At 50.7% G+C, this 17,572-nt stretch overlaps 3 protein-coding genes across 3 annotated transcripts; 1 reads left to right on the top strand and 2 right to left on the bottom strand.

Annotated features, from left to right (window-relative positions):
- Positions 1–570: 570 nt before the first annotated feature.
- On the bottom strand, positions 571–2,434 carry SETTUDRAFT_109506 (uncharacterized protein; the record flags this gene model as incomplete). The annotated part of the gene is made up of 2 exons (XM_008026589.1): positions 571–1,018; positions 1,068–2,434. The coding sequence occupies 2 exons, from the start codon at positions 2,432–2,434 to the stop codon at positions 571–573; spliced, it is 1,815 nt and encodes a 604-aa protein (XP_008024780.1).
- A 1,599-nt stretch (positions 2,435–4,033) lies between these two features.
- SETTUDRAFT_161089 (uncharacterized protein) lies at positions 4,034–13,847 on the top strand (the record flags this gene model as incomplete). The annotated part of the gene is made up of 6 exons (XM_008026588.1): positions 4,034–4,380; positions 4,427–4,521; positions 4,576–10,395; positions 10,449–10,569; positions 10,597–13,496; positions 13,552–13,847. The coding sequence occupies 6 exons, from the start codon at positions 4,034–4,036 to the stop codon at positions 13,845–13,847; spliced, it is 9,579 nt and encodes a 3,192-aa protein (XP_008024779.1).
- A 1,983-nt stretch (positions 13,848–15,830) lies between these two features.
- SETTUDRAFT_109438 (uncharacterized protein) lies at positions 15,831–16,726 on the bottom strand (the record flags this gene model as incomplete). The annotated part of the gene is made up of 2 exons (XM_008026587.1): positions 15,831–16,382; positions 16,427–16,726. Coding segments are annotated over 2 exons (852 nt in total), but the record flags the coding sequence as incomplete, so codon positions are not given.
- Between the last annotated feature and the right edge of the window lie 846 nt (positions 16,727–17,572).

Below are 17,572 nucleotides of genomic sequence, written 5' to 3'. Positions count from 1 at the left end.
CGTTTCTGCAATCCTCCATGGCCTGAACAGGTACAGGCGAGGAGGTATCCAGTATGTCGCTTGCTCACAGCTGCGTCATGCAATGTTGAGTTTACCGCTGCCGTCTTCGGCGTTGGCGTCGATCATGTTTCGGCAGATGGCCAGCGGTGCTGGTATGCTTACGTACGACCATCTGCACAGAGCGCCTCCATGGTATTGAAGCCTTGTCCGTGTCATTGGAACTACCAATAAGCACGGGGTGCGTCAAGGATAGACCCAGCGTCCTGGTACGCATCCGTCGAATGTTGTGACTGCTGACCCAACATCGGCTCCAAAATAAACCCGTAAGTCCGACTCCATGCAAGACCTCTCTCCGACTCTGCGGTCTCGTCCTTGACCCCTCATTTGCCAATGTACACTAGGTGTACATGACACACTGACTCAAAACGCCACACCGCATGTGTTGGTGAACGAATATGATGATAAGGGATATGCACATGAAGCCTTAGTATCAAGACTCCTCCACGAAAGAATATACATGCAATGGTACAAATGCATAAGTGATCGCAAATACTCCGTGCACAACCTCCATCAAACATCCATCCCCTTTTCTAGGTCCTTGGCCTTGGTGTCTTCTCCAGTTCTCAACCTCGCACCCTTCTCCGCGGCTCTCCTCTTCCTGCCCTCTATCTTCTCCCTGTCTTCTCTCATTTGCCTGATCAAGGTGCTCTTTTCCCGAATCTTATGCCCGTATAGGTAGAAGACGACTGGGATAGGTATCATGGCAAATTCTATCAGTGAGAGCATGGTGGCGCTCCAGTGCGGACCAAGAGTCTGATACATTTTGGGGCCAGCCAAGGGGAGGGTGCCGCCCATTGCAGACCGAAGAACCGCGTTTCCGGCAAGTGCAGAGGCCGCGTAGATGCCATAGGAATGGACAAGGTAATTTGAAGCGTAGATGAAGACACCACAGTTGCCAGCGCCAAAGGGAATACCAGCGAGAAGAGGGAAAATCCAATGGACGTTAGGGGTACAAGTCCTACAAACTTGTTAGCAGATAGTTTGTCACTAGAGTCAGACGTACATACCACGCAAAGATCATCTCGCCAATCGGAACGCATACTGCTGCAATGACGACAACGCTGACCATGGCCTCTGGATACGGTTTACCCGTTTCGGGATCCTTCTTGTGACTGTTGATTAGACGACGCAGGAGTGGCTCAGAAGCTATGGTGATGACGCCGCCAATACCAATGCCCATATACCCAAGTCCAACTAGTCCAGACGACCAGCCTCGTAGCTCGCCAAAAACGATGGGATACGATACAAAGCAGAGGTACAAGACTCCATAGACCAATGCGATGTAGACGTCCCAAAATATGCAAATGGGCTCGTTGACGGCCATGCTCAAAGGGCGATATAGGTTTTCCTTCAAGAGCGGCCAGAATGCCTTTTTGTCGTCATAGCGTGAATGATATCGCGGATCAGAGGTCTCCTTGCGTTTCTTTGCAGCTTTCGCGCGAAGGATCGCTGGCGCATACGTCTCTTTGATCATGAAGACCATGAACCAAGATGCCCCAGAACCAATCATGACGACCCAGTTTGTCCACCGCCAGCCCAAAGCCTGGAAAACGAATCCACCAATGACAGGTCCGACAACGGGACCATTCATGGGTCCCAAAGACCAGATGGAAAAGGCCAGGGCACGGTACTCTTCTCGTGAGATATCTGAGACGGTACCTGGGGCGTTGGAGATCATGGCAGCTCCTGCAATAGCGCCGAAGAAGCGCAGGACAAGAATCTGTGCGAGGTTGTTTGCTAGGGCGCATGGTATGATCAGAATGGTAAAGGCGGCAACAGCAATCAGGTATACTGGCCTCCGCCCATACATCTCACTAAGAGGCGCGAGGAGCAGCGATCCAACTGCAAGACCACATAGGTACGTTGTGATGCCCAGAATGACGAGTGTCTTTGATCGTATGCCGAACGTGGCCATCATGCCTGGTATACCGCTGGTGTAGCTAGTCGAGTACATGACAACGACCAAGGTGGAGAAGCTCATGAGAAAGATGATGAGAGACTTTTTGGCCATGGACCAGTCTTGGGGGTTCTCGCCGTCATCGTCAAAGTCGACTTCGAAGCGTGGGTCTTGGGTGGCATTGGTAGTCACAGTGGTGATGGCCTCGACCTTGTCGCCGGGCCAGGCGTGTCCCGTGTTTCTGCTCCACGTCTCGTGGATGGAGGGGCGGGCGTCTGCGACTGAGGCGATCGAGTCAGAGCGCGTCGACGCTGAGGATGCTGAGGATGCTGAGGTGCGATCATCTTGATATTCGACGTCTTCAACCGCGGGGGGCTTGTCAGGAGTGTGCGGCCGTGACGATGACAATGTGGCGGTTCCTGGTGTTGCTGAAGTATCGGCGACAGCGGTATCTTTGTCGAAGATGTCGCCAGACATGATGCTGGTGGGGTGTGCTTTCAGAATCCCGCGCTGTATCAATAGCGAGCGCAGTGGGTCAACGAAGGATGTGGGCAGCAGCCGACGTCTTGTCGCGTCCTGGAGGAGTCCGAACAGCGAGCAAGGGGAGAAAATAGCCAAGAGGAGCACATGGAAAGAAACCTGGGCGACGGGTACAGGACATCTCAGTCCCACCTGCGCGCCACAGCTTGCAAGGGCCAGAAGCGAGCGGCCTCGGGCAGCGGCGCCTTGCCGTCTTCATCGTGGCGGTCTCCCATCTGGCGGGAATAGCGGTGATAACGCAAGCGGCCATTGAAGAATATGACAGCAACCGAGGCAGGCAAGTGGATGCAGAGTCAGGCGCGCCGTGTGGGTGGGGTCAAGCGAAGGAGCGGGTCGTGGGCCACGACCCAGCAAAAGCTTAGCCCAGTGGTATGGTGTAGGCCGGAGGCGATGCCATTGGCAGCAAACGGTGATGAGGTGGTGGCATGTCGGGAGCGAGCGTCGGGAGAAGGGCGTGTGGCATGCATGCTCAAGGCGCAAGGCGTGAGGCCTAGGCAGCGGAGGGGAAGGCGCGGCCCAGGCCCAGCCGCGGTGGTGGTGGAGCTAGTACTGGGAATTGTGATTGAGTAATCCCCGGGTAAACACCGGAATGCCTCGCCTAGCCCCCGTTGACCGGCGACGGTTGGCCGCCACGCCATCGACCGTTGACTTCTCATCACCAACACTCTCACTCTCCTCGCCGTGCCCTACTGACTGCCGTGTCTGCCTTATCACCAGCACGCCGCTCCAGCTCTTCCTCCACCCACACCGCCCACCTCCTCGCCAGATGCAAAATCCAAGGGGCACAGATCTGCACCCTGCTAGACTGGTTCCAGTGTAATGCCAATTCTCGATTAGGAGGCGGCACACACCCTTTCATGATGCCGCTATCCGATCGCATTGGTGCGATATGCATGCTCCCTGAATTATACCCGGACTACAAAAGCAATATGATAACAGTCTGCAGTGCCATCCTGACCTCTCACGTCCCGTCTTTACATGCAACCAAGGCGCTCCAGCACTCGCCGTCGTTCAGTGTTTCTCGCGTTTCGTCCGTCTTTTGCCATCATGTATATCATCCCAGCATACCTCTCCTCTGCCGGTCCCCTTGATTCGAAATATGCAATCCGCGCGCACATTCCTCGCTGTTGTTCGCATGCGCCTATTTCAAGTGACGACGAGCCTGGCCAGCTTAGTGACCGCGGCCAATGTTACAACTGTTACACAATACTACACCAGTGACTAACATGCTAGATTACCCCTTTTGGTCGCCCTTCACTTTCCATCATGCCTTTCACCACTCCCACAAACCTGTATGCCTTGCACACGCAAGGCTGCGCGTATCACTGCTCATGCCTCACCTTTCATGTCGCACAAACTGTGGGGCGCTGCGAAACACCGCGCCTCTGCTTGGCTGGCGCCTGTTCAGCACAACAAGCACAAACATTCATCGCTTTACTCAACTTCGCAATAGCCTACTCTACTCACATTGCACAAACCCCACTTGCAACCATCTTTGGCAGCTGCCTCGTTGCAGCTGGCTTTCCCTAGCTTACCATGGCATCCGCTAGCCGCCTCCCGTTGCTTCAACAGTTGTACTACCACGTTGCCCTGCCTCGCGATATCCCCGGCAAAGAAGATGGAAACCTCAACACCATCGAAGCTTCTTTGCTCCAGCGTGTCCTGGACGCCGTTGTAAAGATCACTCCCTGCGTTGCTGCAGATGTGCAGCCTTACATCCACGGGCTGCGCGACACGCTGCAAGCATGTCAGATACTCAACGTGAATGGCACCATCGGCAAGTCCGCACTGATCAAAGAATTCCGCCGCCTTGACCAATACAAGATGCTTGTGCTCCATGTTGCACCTCAAAATTGTGGCCTACTCATATACCATCAAGTTGGGTAAGTTCAAGCGCTGATTGTTCCTCTTCACTGCTAACCCATCAAGCACCGCAAATGAGCCCTGTGTCGTTTTCGAGGCTTTTGAGGCATCCGCAACTGCCGAAAAGATACTAGCAGCAACCGGTGCACTACAATGGGACTGTAAGTGATACAAGTGGACCGAATGTGAACTGCACACTAACAATCTATGTGTAGTTCCTGGTTCGGCCGTCTCCATCCCCACGTCCAAGTTCAACGAGGAGCCATTCCAAGATGCCCTCGCAACCTTCCTCGAGCAGGCAAGCAGTGAGGCTATTACCAAGTTTGCCGCTGTCACCTGGAAAACCGCCGTGAAGCTACCGGAGATTCGGGATACTAGCGATCCTGCGCTCATCTCTGGTCTGCTCATGACCATACTGGAAGCCAATGGTACTGCAACTTCCGTACCGCGACTGCGTAAGCGAGTTCGGGACACTGTCAACTTTGACAACGCTCGGAAACCATGGAGAAGGTCTGCCTTCTATCTGGCCCTGCGAGTGGCCATACAGAGGTATCTATATCGTCACTTAGGTGCCGAAAAGGGCAGAAATTACTACAAGACAATCATTTGCATACTCCACGCACAGCTTCTAGAGGACGGACTCAAAAAGGTACCTCTCGAAGCAGCCTACTTTCTACGTCAGAAGCTGGGACGCCGCCTCGCGAAGCTGAGCTCCGATCTCCATGACTTCACTGACCTACTGCCTGGTGCCCAACCCCGCATCCCGCTGTCTTTGGAAAAGGATTTTGAAACAACGCTGGCGACGACGGGTGCATACTTGAAGCATGTTTGGCGAAACTTTAGACAATCACGGGAACGTGTTGTTCCCATTTTGCGCCAATACGCCAACAGTAACGAGGCCCAGTTATGTCTGAACAGCAGCAGGAGGATTCTCAAAGAACTTTCAGCAGAGCATCGGTCATTCTCAACACGGCAAGAGCGAAGCGCCGCCGAGCTCTTGGACTCCTACTGGGAGTCTGAAACCTCAAAAAAGCCTTACATGAAAGCTCTTTCCAACCTAATTTCTGCATCTCAGTACCACGAGGATTCTGTAATACCTGCGAAACTCTCGATGAAGCCTGAAGGTCCTTGTGTCATTGAACTGAGCAAGACCATCCAAGAGTACGTTCGCATGATGTGTACAAACAACCAATCGTACCCCTACCAGAAGAGCCAGCAGTTGCTTCACCTCATGGAAATATGGGTTCTCATGGACAGGGCTGCAGCAACATGCTACCCATTACTTCTAGAGTATCACTGTGGCTTTCATTCCGATATACTTGACCCCATTGAGTTGTTAACGCTCGAAGAAATGGTCCGAGCCCAAGAGGTCAGGCGATACTTGGTAGCTCGAAACCCCTCACACCCAAAGATGCGGAGCAGTACGATATTCGACGATCCTTCTGATGACTGCTTTGCCGTACGTTTTTACGATAGCGAGGGTGATGAAGGTGAGCTTTCAACGATGCGCCAAGAAATTGAAGACGAAGCCCAAATCGCACTCCAGGACAAGCAGGAAGAATGGGAGGAAATGAGCGCAAAGTACGAACAAAAGACTCTCCAGCTCAGCGAGAAGGAGTGTATCTACGACGCGGTCATGGACTGGGATCTCCGTGTGGCTGGCTCGCGCCACAGGCTACCCTGCGAGTGGCACAACCTTCACCATGAGTTGAAGAACATGAGGATCCGCATCTTTGAACACCCTCTTCCGAGCTATGAACCTGCTGCCAAAGCAGCCATCTTTGAGCTTCAGTGTCCTGAAGTATTCGCTAGCTATCGCGATGCTACCTGGCTTATCCTTTCTAGCTTATGCCATCAGCCAATGCAGCAGCTAAAACGCGTATCACTCATTCGCGAATACTCTCAGATTCGGCCCTACGCAAATCAAACCAGCTGCCATGTGACATTGGCATCTGAAAAAAAGGCCCATCTAGAATCTCACTACGCCACTTGGGGCTTCCCGATTGCGCTAGAAGAGATCATTCGCACTTGTGGCCTGAAGCCTAGATACTACGACAGTGCTGGCGCCGTCTGGACAGATCGACCCGGGAAGGCTTCGTTTTGGCATCACTTCCCCGTGAAACTTGCACCCACCTCGCCCTTCTCCACCCTTGGACTAGAGTATGCTACATGGCCGACATCGAATCAAATTCAAGCAAGCCAAGCGAGATGTCCCCAAGGGCTGGGGATCCATGAGTTCATGGCTTTTCAAGGTCTTTTGGTGGGAACCCATTCTCGCTGGATTGATCTTCTCAGGGAATTGGGTGCAACAAATCTCAACTTCTCTTCCGAGTCAACGTGGGTGGCGGTGGTACGTCTAGTATTTCAGCAAGGACCGAGCTCCGACAAATTCTCTGAGTATACAGACATGCATAACGCGCTACTAGATGACAGCCTTTCGACTGCACTTTTGAAGGAGGTTCGCTACCGTCTGGAAGCTATCCAGCGGAACTGGAGGGAGCCTATCCAAATGGATATCTTGATTACGATATTGCTCAAAGTTACATCCCTCACTAAAAGCGCAGAAGTTGTACGGCACGGCATGGACCTCCTTCATAAGGCTCGCCATATAATTGACGGCTGGCGAAGAGAGCTGCAGATGATTATCATGGAAGATCCCAATGTTCTGCAGTCGGCCATATGGGCTTCACTTTTATGCAGACGGACGCTGCACACAGACGCCCATCCGTTGGAGAACGCAGAGGACCTTGGAATGTACCTGGATGCATCCATCTCTCTTCATTACAATCTCGCTGAAGATTTCGAATCCATGCCCTACAGCCTCCGCAATGCCATCGTCCAAGACGTCATGTTCGCCTACGACAATCGCGATCGAGTGAAAGACACTCTTCTCTCGTGCCCTCAGATATTCATCGCATCGCTGAAAGCCGTTTGGCCCATTCCCGACAACTTTGACTGCACCGGACTAAAGTTGGAGAGCATTCCTGATACCTGGTGGATGTCGCTCTCGCTGAGGTCTACCACTGATCAGTATCACTACTTTGTGCACTACAACTACCTGTATGGTACCCTCTTGATAGACGGGAAAGAGATGGGTATGTTGCCGTTGTCGTATCGCACACACCCGACCTTTCGGCACCTCTTCGGCACCAAAAACCCGATCGTCTACCCTTCTCCGATACGGGATATGGAATTCGTTCTATGCGAGACTATCCGCAATCACCACAGAATTCATCTTGCGTACCGCAAAGATCGACTCGTCGTCCGTGCGGATCAGGACGGTAACTTTCTGCAGTTCATTCCTCAGGAAATATTCAAACCTGATCTCCCCATGCCACTGGTCGAGAATTGCTACCACTGGCTTCACCTTTGTACTGGCGATGTTGAAATTCGTCAGAAAGATCCGTGGAAGTTCAAGTTGAATAATTGGTGGCTACGAAAGTTCACTTCCGGACAGTACCAGGCCATTCGACACTTTAAAGAAGAGTCACAAACAGTACTCCTTGAGCCAAAAGGCTTGTTTGTCAACAGCATCGCTCGTATTTTCGGCCGCTTCGAGTTCCCGTCACAGATTATTGTGTTCGCTTCCAATGATGGTCGCGTAACAGTGGAGTTAAAGCGCATGGAACTGGGCTTTTTTGTCAACTCCAGAGGGTTGTTAGAATCGTCGCGACTCGGTGCTATCATCCCACAGAATCAGGATTGTGGAACTTGGTACGGCCTAAGCAACAAAATTCTAATTCAATCCACCACCAATTACCGCCAGAGGAGCATATTGGTTCCTTTGGGAGACTTCAAAGTTTCGCGAGACGAACTACATGTGTGCGTTGACATTGCGATGGGCGGAGGCGAATACCTCAAATATGGAATCAACGACACCTTGGGTCGCATTGACTGCGCTCCTGAGCCGCGCCTGTTACACCTCAAGGCTCTTTTACATGCCTATACGTCGCATGTTATAGCTGATCCACTTACTGGTCGAACAGGGACTGAGGAAGCCCTTTTTCTATTGCACACTGCAGCCTACCAGCCCTGGAACCCGCTGCCTGTTCAAGGAGCAGATATCCTCAAGCGCATTGCAGAGCTATCGCCAGAGCGTGCATACTACCCGAAAGAAGCCAAGTGCATGGAAACGGTGCTTTGGAGTACTGCATACACGATCTCTATGCAAGACGATCGTTATGTCACTGTAATCGCTCGGATATTACAAAGATCTTCGGATCTTTCCCAGTTTTCTCTCAATCAGCCGGTTCAAGAATGTCTTGAGATATCGGAAGAAGCCGTACATCTCGGTGCGCGTGCCCTTACGAGATGTAATGGCTCCAAACAGAAGCACGACTATCAGGACGCCATCTACAATTCGCGAGATACTCACGTGTATTCACAGGAGCGCCTGAATGTGCTCGAGATATCGAATTTGCTGTTAAGCTGGCAGCCTTCCTGCACCATCGAGACTTCATTGGCTGCCCTTCTACATGATGCTCCGGTTGTGGGTGGCTACGACAAGCTCTACCGGAAAGCTCTCCTCAGTGATCACCTCACAGTAGACGTCCGAGCCGAATGGGGGGGACTGGTGCAGAAGTCGCTGCAATGCAACTCGTGTGACAGATTCAGCCTCATGTTTCTTTTCAGTGCAATGGCGTTTTCGTCTGACGCGAATCTGAACCTGCTCCGTGTTCTGGTCTCTTTCGCCATGCTACCAGAAGTACGCAACATACCTGCACCAAAACACTCTGCTTGCTTCCATTTCCGCGCGGATGGGGCACCCCCAACGTCATATCTCGTGTCCTTGATGATCAAAGCACGGATTCCCTTCTCAGAAACTGGGTTCAAGAAACGCTCGCAACTAGTCAAAGCAGAAACGTTACACGGGCCAAATGTCGACAGGGCATGCGAACTGATGGCCGCCTCGATTCTAGAGCAATGGCCCTCTACAGAGATCGACCCGCGGCAACTGGTTTCAATTGACCCGGCACATCTAAATATTGAGCGCGCCTTAGCCGACATCGCTCCAGAATGGACTCGCCTTTCACAGAATCATGAGTTATTCTTGTATCTGGAAAAGGTCCAGGAAGTTCTTTCTCGGGTTGCTCTACGGGTATCAGGTAATCAGCCATTGCTGCCACCTCGCATGATAACTGAGCCACTACCCTCTTCTGTGTATCCCGAGCGTTCTAGAGCTGGGGATGATATGACACTTTCGAAGTTGCTCAGGGCCCAGATTCCCTATAAAACTGTAGCCAAAATGAGCTCGTCGGCTGTTGTAGGGACATACGCTGGAGCCCTCAGCAGCAGGTCTGTTAATGTCATTCATGGCTCAAACAACTACCATCATCGCTTTGACACCGGAGGAGAGAAGAGTGTGCATGCCAAGGAGATTGCTTCGCAGCCACAAGAGGTCCAGATGCTCCGAGAAGTCGTTGCGAAGTTCAAGGACCCATCCTCATTCGTTCAGTGCAGATATGCAACGGAGCTCGATGCGAGCATCGACGCGCTGAAGGATCATATGATGAGCAAGAAACAGGAACCATACCGCGTATGTTATCATGTTGCCAAGGAAAACATACAAGCAGCAAAGGACTTTGCTACTGCAGCGGCCGAACATGTCCGATGTGCTCTTCAAGCTGCCGACCCGCAAGCAAAATGGCTTCAGATGGTCGATCTCTGGCCAAGTATGACATCCATAGACTTACTTACTCAATTGCGCGAGTCCTTGGCTATCGAATTTGGGAGAGGCGCGAAAGAGGCACTTGTCGGTTTTGGCATTGCAATAACCAATTTGCAGCAACTATTTCGCATTCAGGATGCACAGCGGAGAAGGAAAGAGCAACAGGAGAAGGATGAGTGGTCTAACAAAGGACACACCAACTGGAATCCACTAGAGCATCCCGACTGGCTATTACTGGAGATTGATGGCGACATTCTCCTCCGAGAAGAGCAAGTTGACGTGGCTCTGGCAACCGTTTCACCTCAGTCAGGTCGGAATTCCGTCTTGCAACTTCTCATGGGCAAGGGAAAGACCTCTTGCATCCTCCGTAAGTTGACCCTTAATTCCAAGATCTCTTCATTTCGCTGATTTAGTTTCTAGCTATGGTAGCCGCTCTTCTCGCCAATAAAGCAGACTTGGCTCGCGTCGTTGTACCAAGGGCTCTCTTACTTCAGACTGCGCAAGCAATGCAAGCCAAGCTTGGGGGCTTGGTAAATCGCGAGTTGGTGCATGTGCCCTTTTCTTGAAGGACACCGACAAATGATCTCTTGATCGGCCTCTATGGAAACATGCACACACAGCTGCGCGACCGCCGTGGTATTCTTCTCACATTGCCTGAGCACATTCTTTCGTTCAAGCTGAGCGGACTGCAGCAGCTGTGTGACGGGAACCTCGAAGCGGCGTCCAAGATAATGGAGATCCAGCTTTGGCTCGATCAGTATTCCCGAGATATTTTGGACGAGTGCGACGTCTCCTTAGCGATAAGGACGCAACTCATCTATCCTTCTGGAACACAGTCAACTGTGGACGGGCACCCAATGCGTTGGCAAGCTATCCAGGCTGTTCTTCATCTCGTAAAGGATTTCTCGTCAACAGTCCAATCGCGATATCCCCGCAGTATCGAGATTGTACATCGCGGCATAGACGGGTTCCCTCTCATCTATTTCTTGCGCAAAGATGCTGAAGACTTCCTTCTCCGCCTTCTCGTCTCGATTATATGCAAAGGACAAGCCACATCGATCCTGCCTTGCGCTGAATATCCCCTCGCTATGCGAAAAGATTTAGAGACCTATATCTCCAGCCCGAATGTCCGCGGTCACATAGTCTCCAGAATCTCCGATGCCTTCCAGGATAAACCGGCACTCATGAAGACGGTCAATCTGCTGCGTGGCTTGTTTGTACACCGTATACTGCTCACCACCCTAAAGAAACGATGGAACGTACAGTATGGACTGCATCCGACACGTGTGCCTATTGCAGTACCATATTTGGCCAAGGGCGTGGCATCTCCTACTGCTGAATGGGGGCATCCTGATGTTGCCATCACTTTGACATGTTTATCGTTCTACTACGAAGGACTCAGCTTTTCTCAGTTCAAAGAGGCTTTTGAACACCTCGCCAAGACCGATGAACCGAGCATACAGTATGAGAAATGGTTTCCAAAAGGATGGCGTATACCAAGAGAGCTTGATGATTATGGAGCTATAAATCCTGAAGACATGCGACAGTTGAGCGAGCTGTACCAAGTGGTGCGCCACAGTGCTTGTTTGATCGACTTCTACTTAAACAACTTTGTCTTTCCAAAATACGCAAAGACGTTCAGACTGAAGCTCCAGGCCTCTGGATGGAATCTTTTCCCGTCAATTGCAACCAAGGCAAAGAGGACTGGGGCCCGTGTCACTGGATTCTCAGGCACCAATGATTCCCGACACCAGCTTCCACTTTTGATTCAGCAGCAAGACCTCCCGAAGCTGGCGCACACAAACGCAGAAGTTCCATATTACCTCCTAGCACCTCGCAATCAGTCCTATGTCCGTATGGCCTTTCCGGGAGGCACTCGCTGGACTGAGAAAGACTTGATGGGGAATCTGGCGCACCCTTATCATCACACTCACCCCAAGGAGCATTACAGGATATTCCATGGCACGAATGGCTTCCTGAGCTCTGAGTCACATCCACGTATCCGCATCCTTATCGATGCTGGTGCTCAAGTATTGGAACATTCTAACAAAGATTTTGCTCGAGCCTGGTTAGAAGAAGATCACGAAGCGGCAGCGGCAGTTTATTTCGACGATGATCACCGCGTGTGGGTGCTATATCGTACGAATAAGCGTATTCCTCTGGTCGCATCTCCTTTTGCCGATAATCTTGAGCGATGTGTAGTGTACTTGGACGAGAGTCATTGTCGGGGAACTGACCTCAAGTTCCCACCTCACGCAAGGGCTGCACTCACTCTTGGCCAACATCTGACAAAGGATGCACTGGTACAGGCAGCCATGCGACTGCGCTTACTTGGACAAACTCAGTCGGTTACTTTCTTCTCGCCCCCAGAAGTGCACCAAGGCATACTCGATCGACTGGGGGAAACTAGAGATTTCTACCATCCAACATCCGGCGACGTACTGCAGTGGGTCTTTGGTCAAACATGCGATATCATGGAGCAATCCGAACCTTCGTTCTTTGCTCAGACGTCACATTACTTGCAGCAAGAGCAAGCTCGGTTTGAACACCCTGATTACCTGCGCGACTCCTTGTCCCGAGATATGTTCCTGTCCAAAGTTCGTACCAAAGAAACCCTCTCGCTGAAGCAGCTTTACCAGCCCAAGAGCCAGCGTCAGAACGGTACTTCCAAGATATCCACATGGCATCCGCGTCTGGAAGGAATCTTTCAAGAGCTTCAGGATCGAAAAAAGCACTTCCAGGATCGCGGTACTGCTGTCCATGCATCAGCCCTGGAGGAGGTGGAAATCGAGCAGGAACGTGAAGCAGAATGCGAGGTCGAAGTCGAAGTCGAACATGTGCGCGAAGTACAACAAGCCCTACTATTCCAGGCGTACAAAGTGAAGAAGCTCCACGAAGACATTGCCCATTTCGCCACTTTCGGATGGCTGGTTGCTGGAAGTGATGCCTACCGACCTATGTTCTCGCAGCTCGCACGGACCGAACTGGGCCTAAAGCATACTGTCAATCCTTCAATGAAATCCGGCCTATGGATCTCAGCCCAATTCAGTCGTACGGTTGACACGGTTGAGCCTAACGACAACTTTATCCGGCCCTCACAGTGGATTCTCTGGAGCTCACTGAGTCAGCAAGCTCTGCTAGTTAGTCCGGAGGAGGCAAACGAGCTGATACAAGTGCTGCGATGTCTGCAGTCGGCAGAGGCGAACAGCAAGGTCCATCTCATCGTTTACGCTGCGCCAGTCACGCGTAGGATGCTCCATTTCAACCAACTCAACTACTACGCGATTCCCACCTTGCCGGCCGACTTTTCTGCTCCTGTTTGGCTTAGGGTAGAGTTGGGTCTATTTTCCGGACGCTTGTATCTCGAATGGGATGAGTACTGCGAGCTACTCGGATACTTGGGACTTTCCAAAGACTTGTCTCGGCACCCTGAGAAACCCGCCTTTGCAACGAAGCCGCTGACGTTCCGTACGTATCCACTAACGTAGTCGTTTCTGTGTGTGTGTTACTAACGTATGAATAGTCCACGAGTGGATCACTCTACGTCGCAAAGGCCAAGACTTTGAGCACACGCCCATGGGCTTCATCACCACCGGCAAGCCACTAACGGATAACCACCCTTTCTTCCGCACGCTGTCCAATGACGAAGATCCTGCGCTTCGTCCACAAATTGCACGACATGCTCCTGGCTACGCGCAGGAAGAGCAGGATGACGATGACCACGACGATCAGGCTGATGAGGAGTTTGCTCCTGCTGCCGAGCAAATCGATGACTCGAGTGACGACGAGCCGTTTGTCCATGCTGAGGATGGAGAGTAGATGGTGTGTGCTCAGTGCGCTTGATCAAATATGTACATTAGTGAGATAGAAATACAAGCAGTTGCTTGGCATGTGTCGAGATTGATGTCGTGCCGTTGCTGGACTGTGGGGCTGCGGTCGGTGAGCGTGAAATATCCGTCATGTCTTATCCCCTAGCATGAAATGTTATATGCATAGTACATACCATTCACGCTACATTCTGATTTCCCCCCTTCTGTCTCTTTTTTCCTTTCTCAGCTTCAACTAATTCCACGGCGCATACATACGACAACGCAGTTGCACCTGGTGCTTCCAAATACCGTGAAGAGAGCCATTTTTATTGCATCGTCTAGATTAACACACTACCTACCATCCCTAACACCCTCCCTTGCTACACTCTATCCATCCACCTTCTGCAACTTCTATAACTAAGCTTGATTGTATAAACATATCCCTGCCACACTCATTTGCATCTGAGCATCTCAGTGGTGAAAAGAAAAAATCGCGTAGCAAGGGTGGAGAATATGGATCGTGGTTTGGCGTGGCAATGGTATACGGTAGCATATGAGATAATGCCGTACGAGATGCTAGGATGCGATATAGGATAGAGAGAGAAAAGGAAGGGATATAAATGGTACATATAAGGAAAGGATGCAAAGATGATGGGCGGAAGAAGAAAAATGGGGTGGCGTGGTACAATATGTACATGTCACTGGCGTAATTATTGTCATCGTCATCGTCGTCGTCGTCGTCGTCGTCGGCGTCGTCGTCGTCTTCAGAATGGAGATTCAGCCGTCCCTTTTTTTTCTTCTTCTTCTATTCTCTTTGCTGTACGGCGGTAGGGTTGTTGGTTTGGCTGTATAGTTGGTCTACAGTTGATGCGATTTCGCGTGTAAGTAAAGGAGATGGGAATTTTCCGTGTGTGTGTATGAGATGGGTGCATGTATAACTCCGCAGCGATGTGGATAAGATTTAGCTAGTGGGTTTGCAGATTGATATACGGTGCGGAGTGTCGAGTGATTAAGTAAGTAAGTAAGTAGTATGCTTTATCTAACAAGGACAATGTTGATATTGTGAACATGCAGGCATGCGTACGAGTGAAGTATTCTACAATCCTTTCCTCCACGTCTCCTCCCAGAAATCCAGCCCTTGATGACGCAACAAGAAGCATCGAACATGTCCATTCTACCGTACATGAAACGTGCGTCGCTCCGCAAACGCGAGCGCATACGCATCTAAATCCACACTGAGCCAGCCCTCGCGCACGCCGTCTTCAAAGTAAAAAGGCCGCTTTTCGTCATCCAACTCGACGCCTAGATAGATCTCGGTGTAGGGACTCCACATGGCGATGCGTTCGTAGTCGTCGCCGACTTTCCTGAAGAAAAGCAGGAGCAGGCGAGAAGCGAGCTCCTTGGAAAAGTCATTGTGGTCGATATCGCGGTATCGGGTCGTGCAGCAGAGAATAGAGGGGCGGTGCGAAAGACCGGTGCAATCGTTCCATCGTAGCAGGGTATTGGCTTCGTCGACGGGAATGTCGAGTTGGTAATCTCGACGCACAAGGTCCGGTATCAGCTTTAGGAATGGGAATTTGACATAGTATAGCGAATGTGTCAATGACTTTTCCTCGTAGACGGTGAGGTCCATGACATGGGCTGTGATCTCAAGGACCTGGGATTGGGGTGTTTCATTGGTACGAATGGCGTACTCGGGCTCGTGGAAAGTCTCATCGAGATGCCGGTAGGTGCCACGATCCCAGTATCGGATGGAGAAGTCGTGTGAGAGCTTTATGTGGTGGCCATCCCAGTATCCAATCGCCCCGCGCCAGCCCAGTGTGGACCAACTGGGGAACTCTGGGCGGCGACTGACCTTGCGCTTGGGAAACCAATCCAGGGATATCATTACTTCGTTTTGGGTATCGGACGAACTGAGGAACGTATCTTTTGTAAAAGCAACGCCCCAGAGATGATATACTGGGGGATCACGTCTTCGAATGAAGTTGAAAGCCCCAAGAAGGGCGTTGAGGGAGTCGGATTCATAGGTCAGTTCGCGCTGGGAGTATGCGTCAAGAAAGACCTTGATTATTGAAAGCTTCTCCTCGGAAGTCTGCGCCTCTAGAATGTTGTTGGGAATGATCCCGTTCATAGCCGATTCCATTGGAATGCTCAACTGCTTATATTTTTTCGCGTGATCCTTGAAGCTTTCACACTCTAGACACGTGTTGCCAGTCGTATTCGAATTGCAGAGAAACAGTACGCCATAGTCTGTAAAACATAGTTTTCTTTTGGATAGAATTCCTTCCTGCAATGTCCAGGCCCTTAGAAACCAGTTTGAAGTGATAAAGCAGCTGAATAGGGGCGGCAGCTCAGTTTTCAGGGCCCAATTGCTGTTCAGTGGCTCGGTATAAACCTTTTCGAAGCTATTTCGGCTGACGCCGGGAAGTCCATAAGATGGGTCTTTACCAGCAGCGGCAATTATTGTTACTTTGGCGTGCGAATAAATCAAGTCCATCTGCTTGATTTGATTGTGCTGGTCGTTCTCGTCGCTCTGGTCAATGCACTACACAATCAGCTTTGTGACGCCGCACAGCCAACTTCACTCACATATCTGTCAACCCACAAATATCGATAGCCCAACTTCTTCGTAGCTATCACTGCATCCATTACTGTTGGTGGAAAACCATCAGCATCTTCGAAATTGCCAGGTCCCTGCACACCCCATACATACGAGAGCGCAACGTATTCGCACTCGGTTGGCGCAGGAACCACCACTCTTCCACTATGGTGGCAGTCGATAACTCTAAGGTTTGCGATTGAAGAAGCAGCTTCAGGCTCTTGATGCACATGATCTGTCAAGCATGTGTGTAGCCACGCCTTCAGTCGATTGAAATTGATGAGTCGCATTTCTTGCAAAAGTGCACGCCCCTCTTCACGTGCAGTAGTTTTTCGTAGTTCTACAACCCCATAAACATTGCCTGGCACACCAACCAAAAAGAAGTCATTCTGCGCTCGGCCGGGCGCATAGTCGGGTAATAGGTGAATTTCCGAGCGAATGCTATATTATTATTATTATTATTCTAGTTTAACGTCCTTTTTCAGCCCGAAAGGCTATATAAGACGTGTAGGGTTTTTAGGCCTATAAGTATCTAAGTAGGTTGTTTCTAGCTACGATATTTAGGAGGGGTTTTAACTAGATAAAGGTGAGGCTCGTAGCCTATTGGTTGGTAGGTAGGGGGGGATAGGGTAGGGGAGGTTTATGGCTACCTGTTACAGGTATTGCTCCTCGTTTTCTGTGTTTCCTTTGTACTAGGCTTGTGTTCCAGCCTTTGTTTCTTAAATAAAGGTAATAGTTGCTTCTATACCCTCTTTTGTTTAAAGGAGGATAGGTAGTGATAGATCGCCTTCGCAGGCTTCTCTTAGTCCTTTCCTTTCCTCTCTATATAGATTACATCTAAATAGAATATAAGGTAGGTCTTGTGTAGACCTATAGTTGCAGGGGCAACTATTAGAATCCACTTTCCCTCTCTTATATAGGTAGTCCTTTAAGTAACAGTGCCCTAGTTTAAGTTGGTAGAAAGCGCTAGAAATCTCTCTTCTAGTATTGCTAGGAATAGCGATTTGCTTTCCTATCTTCCACTTGTATTTTGCTGCGTACGTATGTGGATTCTTGCTAGTGGCTTTTTTCCTATACTGTTCAAGTTAGCTTAGCCATTCTCTCTCTCCTAGCTAATTAATTCGCGAGCTAGTAAT

Source organism: Exserohilum turcica (genome assembly GCF_000359705.1).
Source record: "Exserohilum turcica Et28A unplaced genomic scaffold SETTUscaffold_19, whole genome shotgun sequence".
In the NCBI taxonomy this organism is placed as follows: Eukaryota; Fungi; Ascomycota; class Dothideomycetes; order Pleosporales; family Pleosporaceae; genus Exserohilum; species Exserohilum turcicum.
Note: the sequence above shows the minus strand (reverse complement) of the source record. Positions and strands in the feature narration are given on the sequence as shown.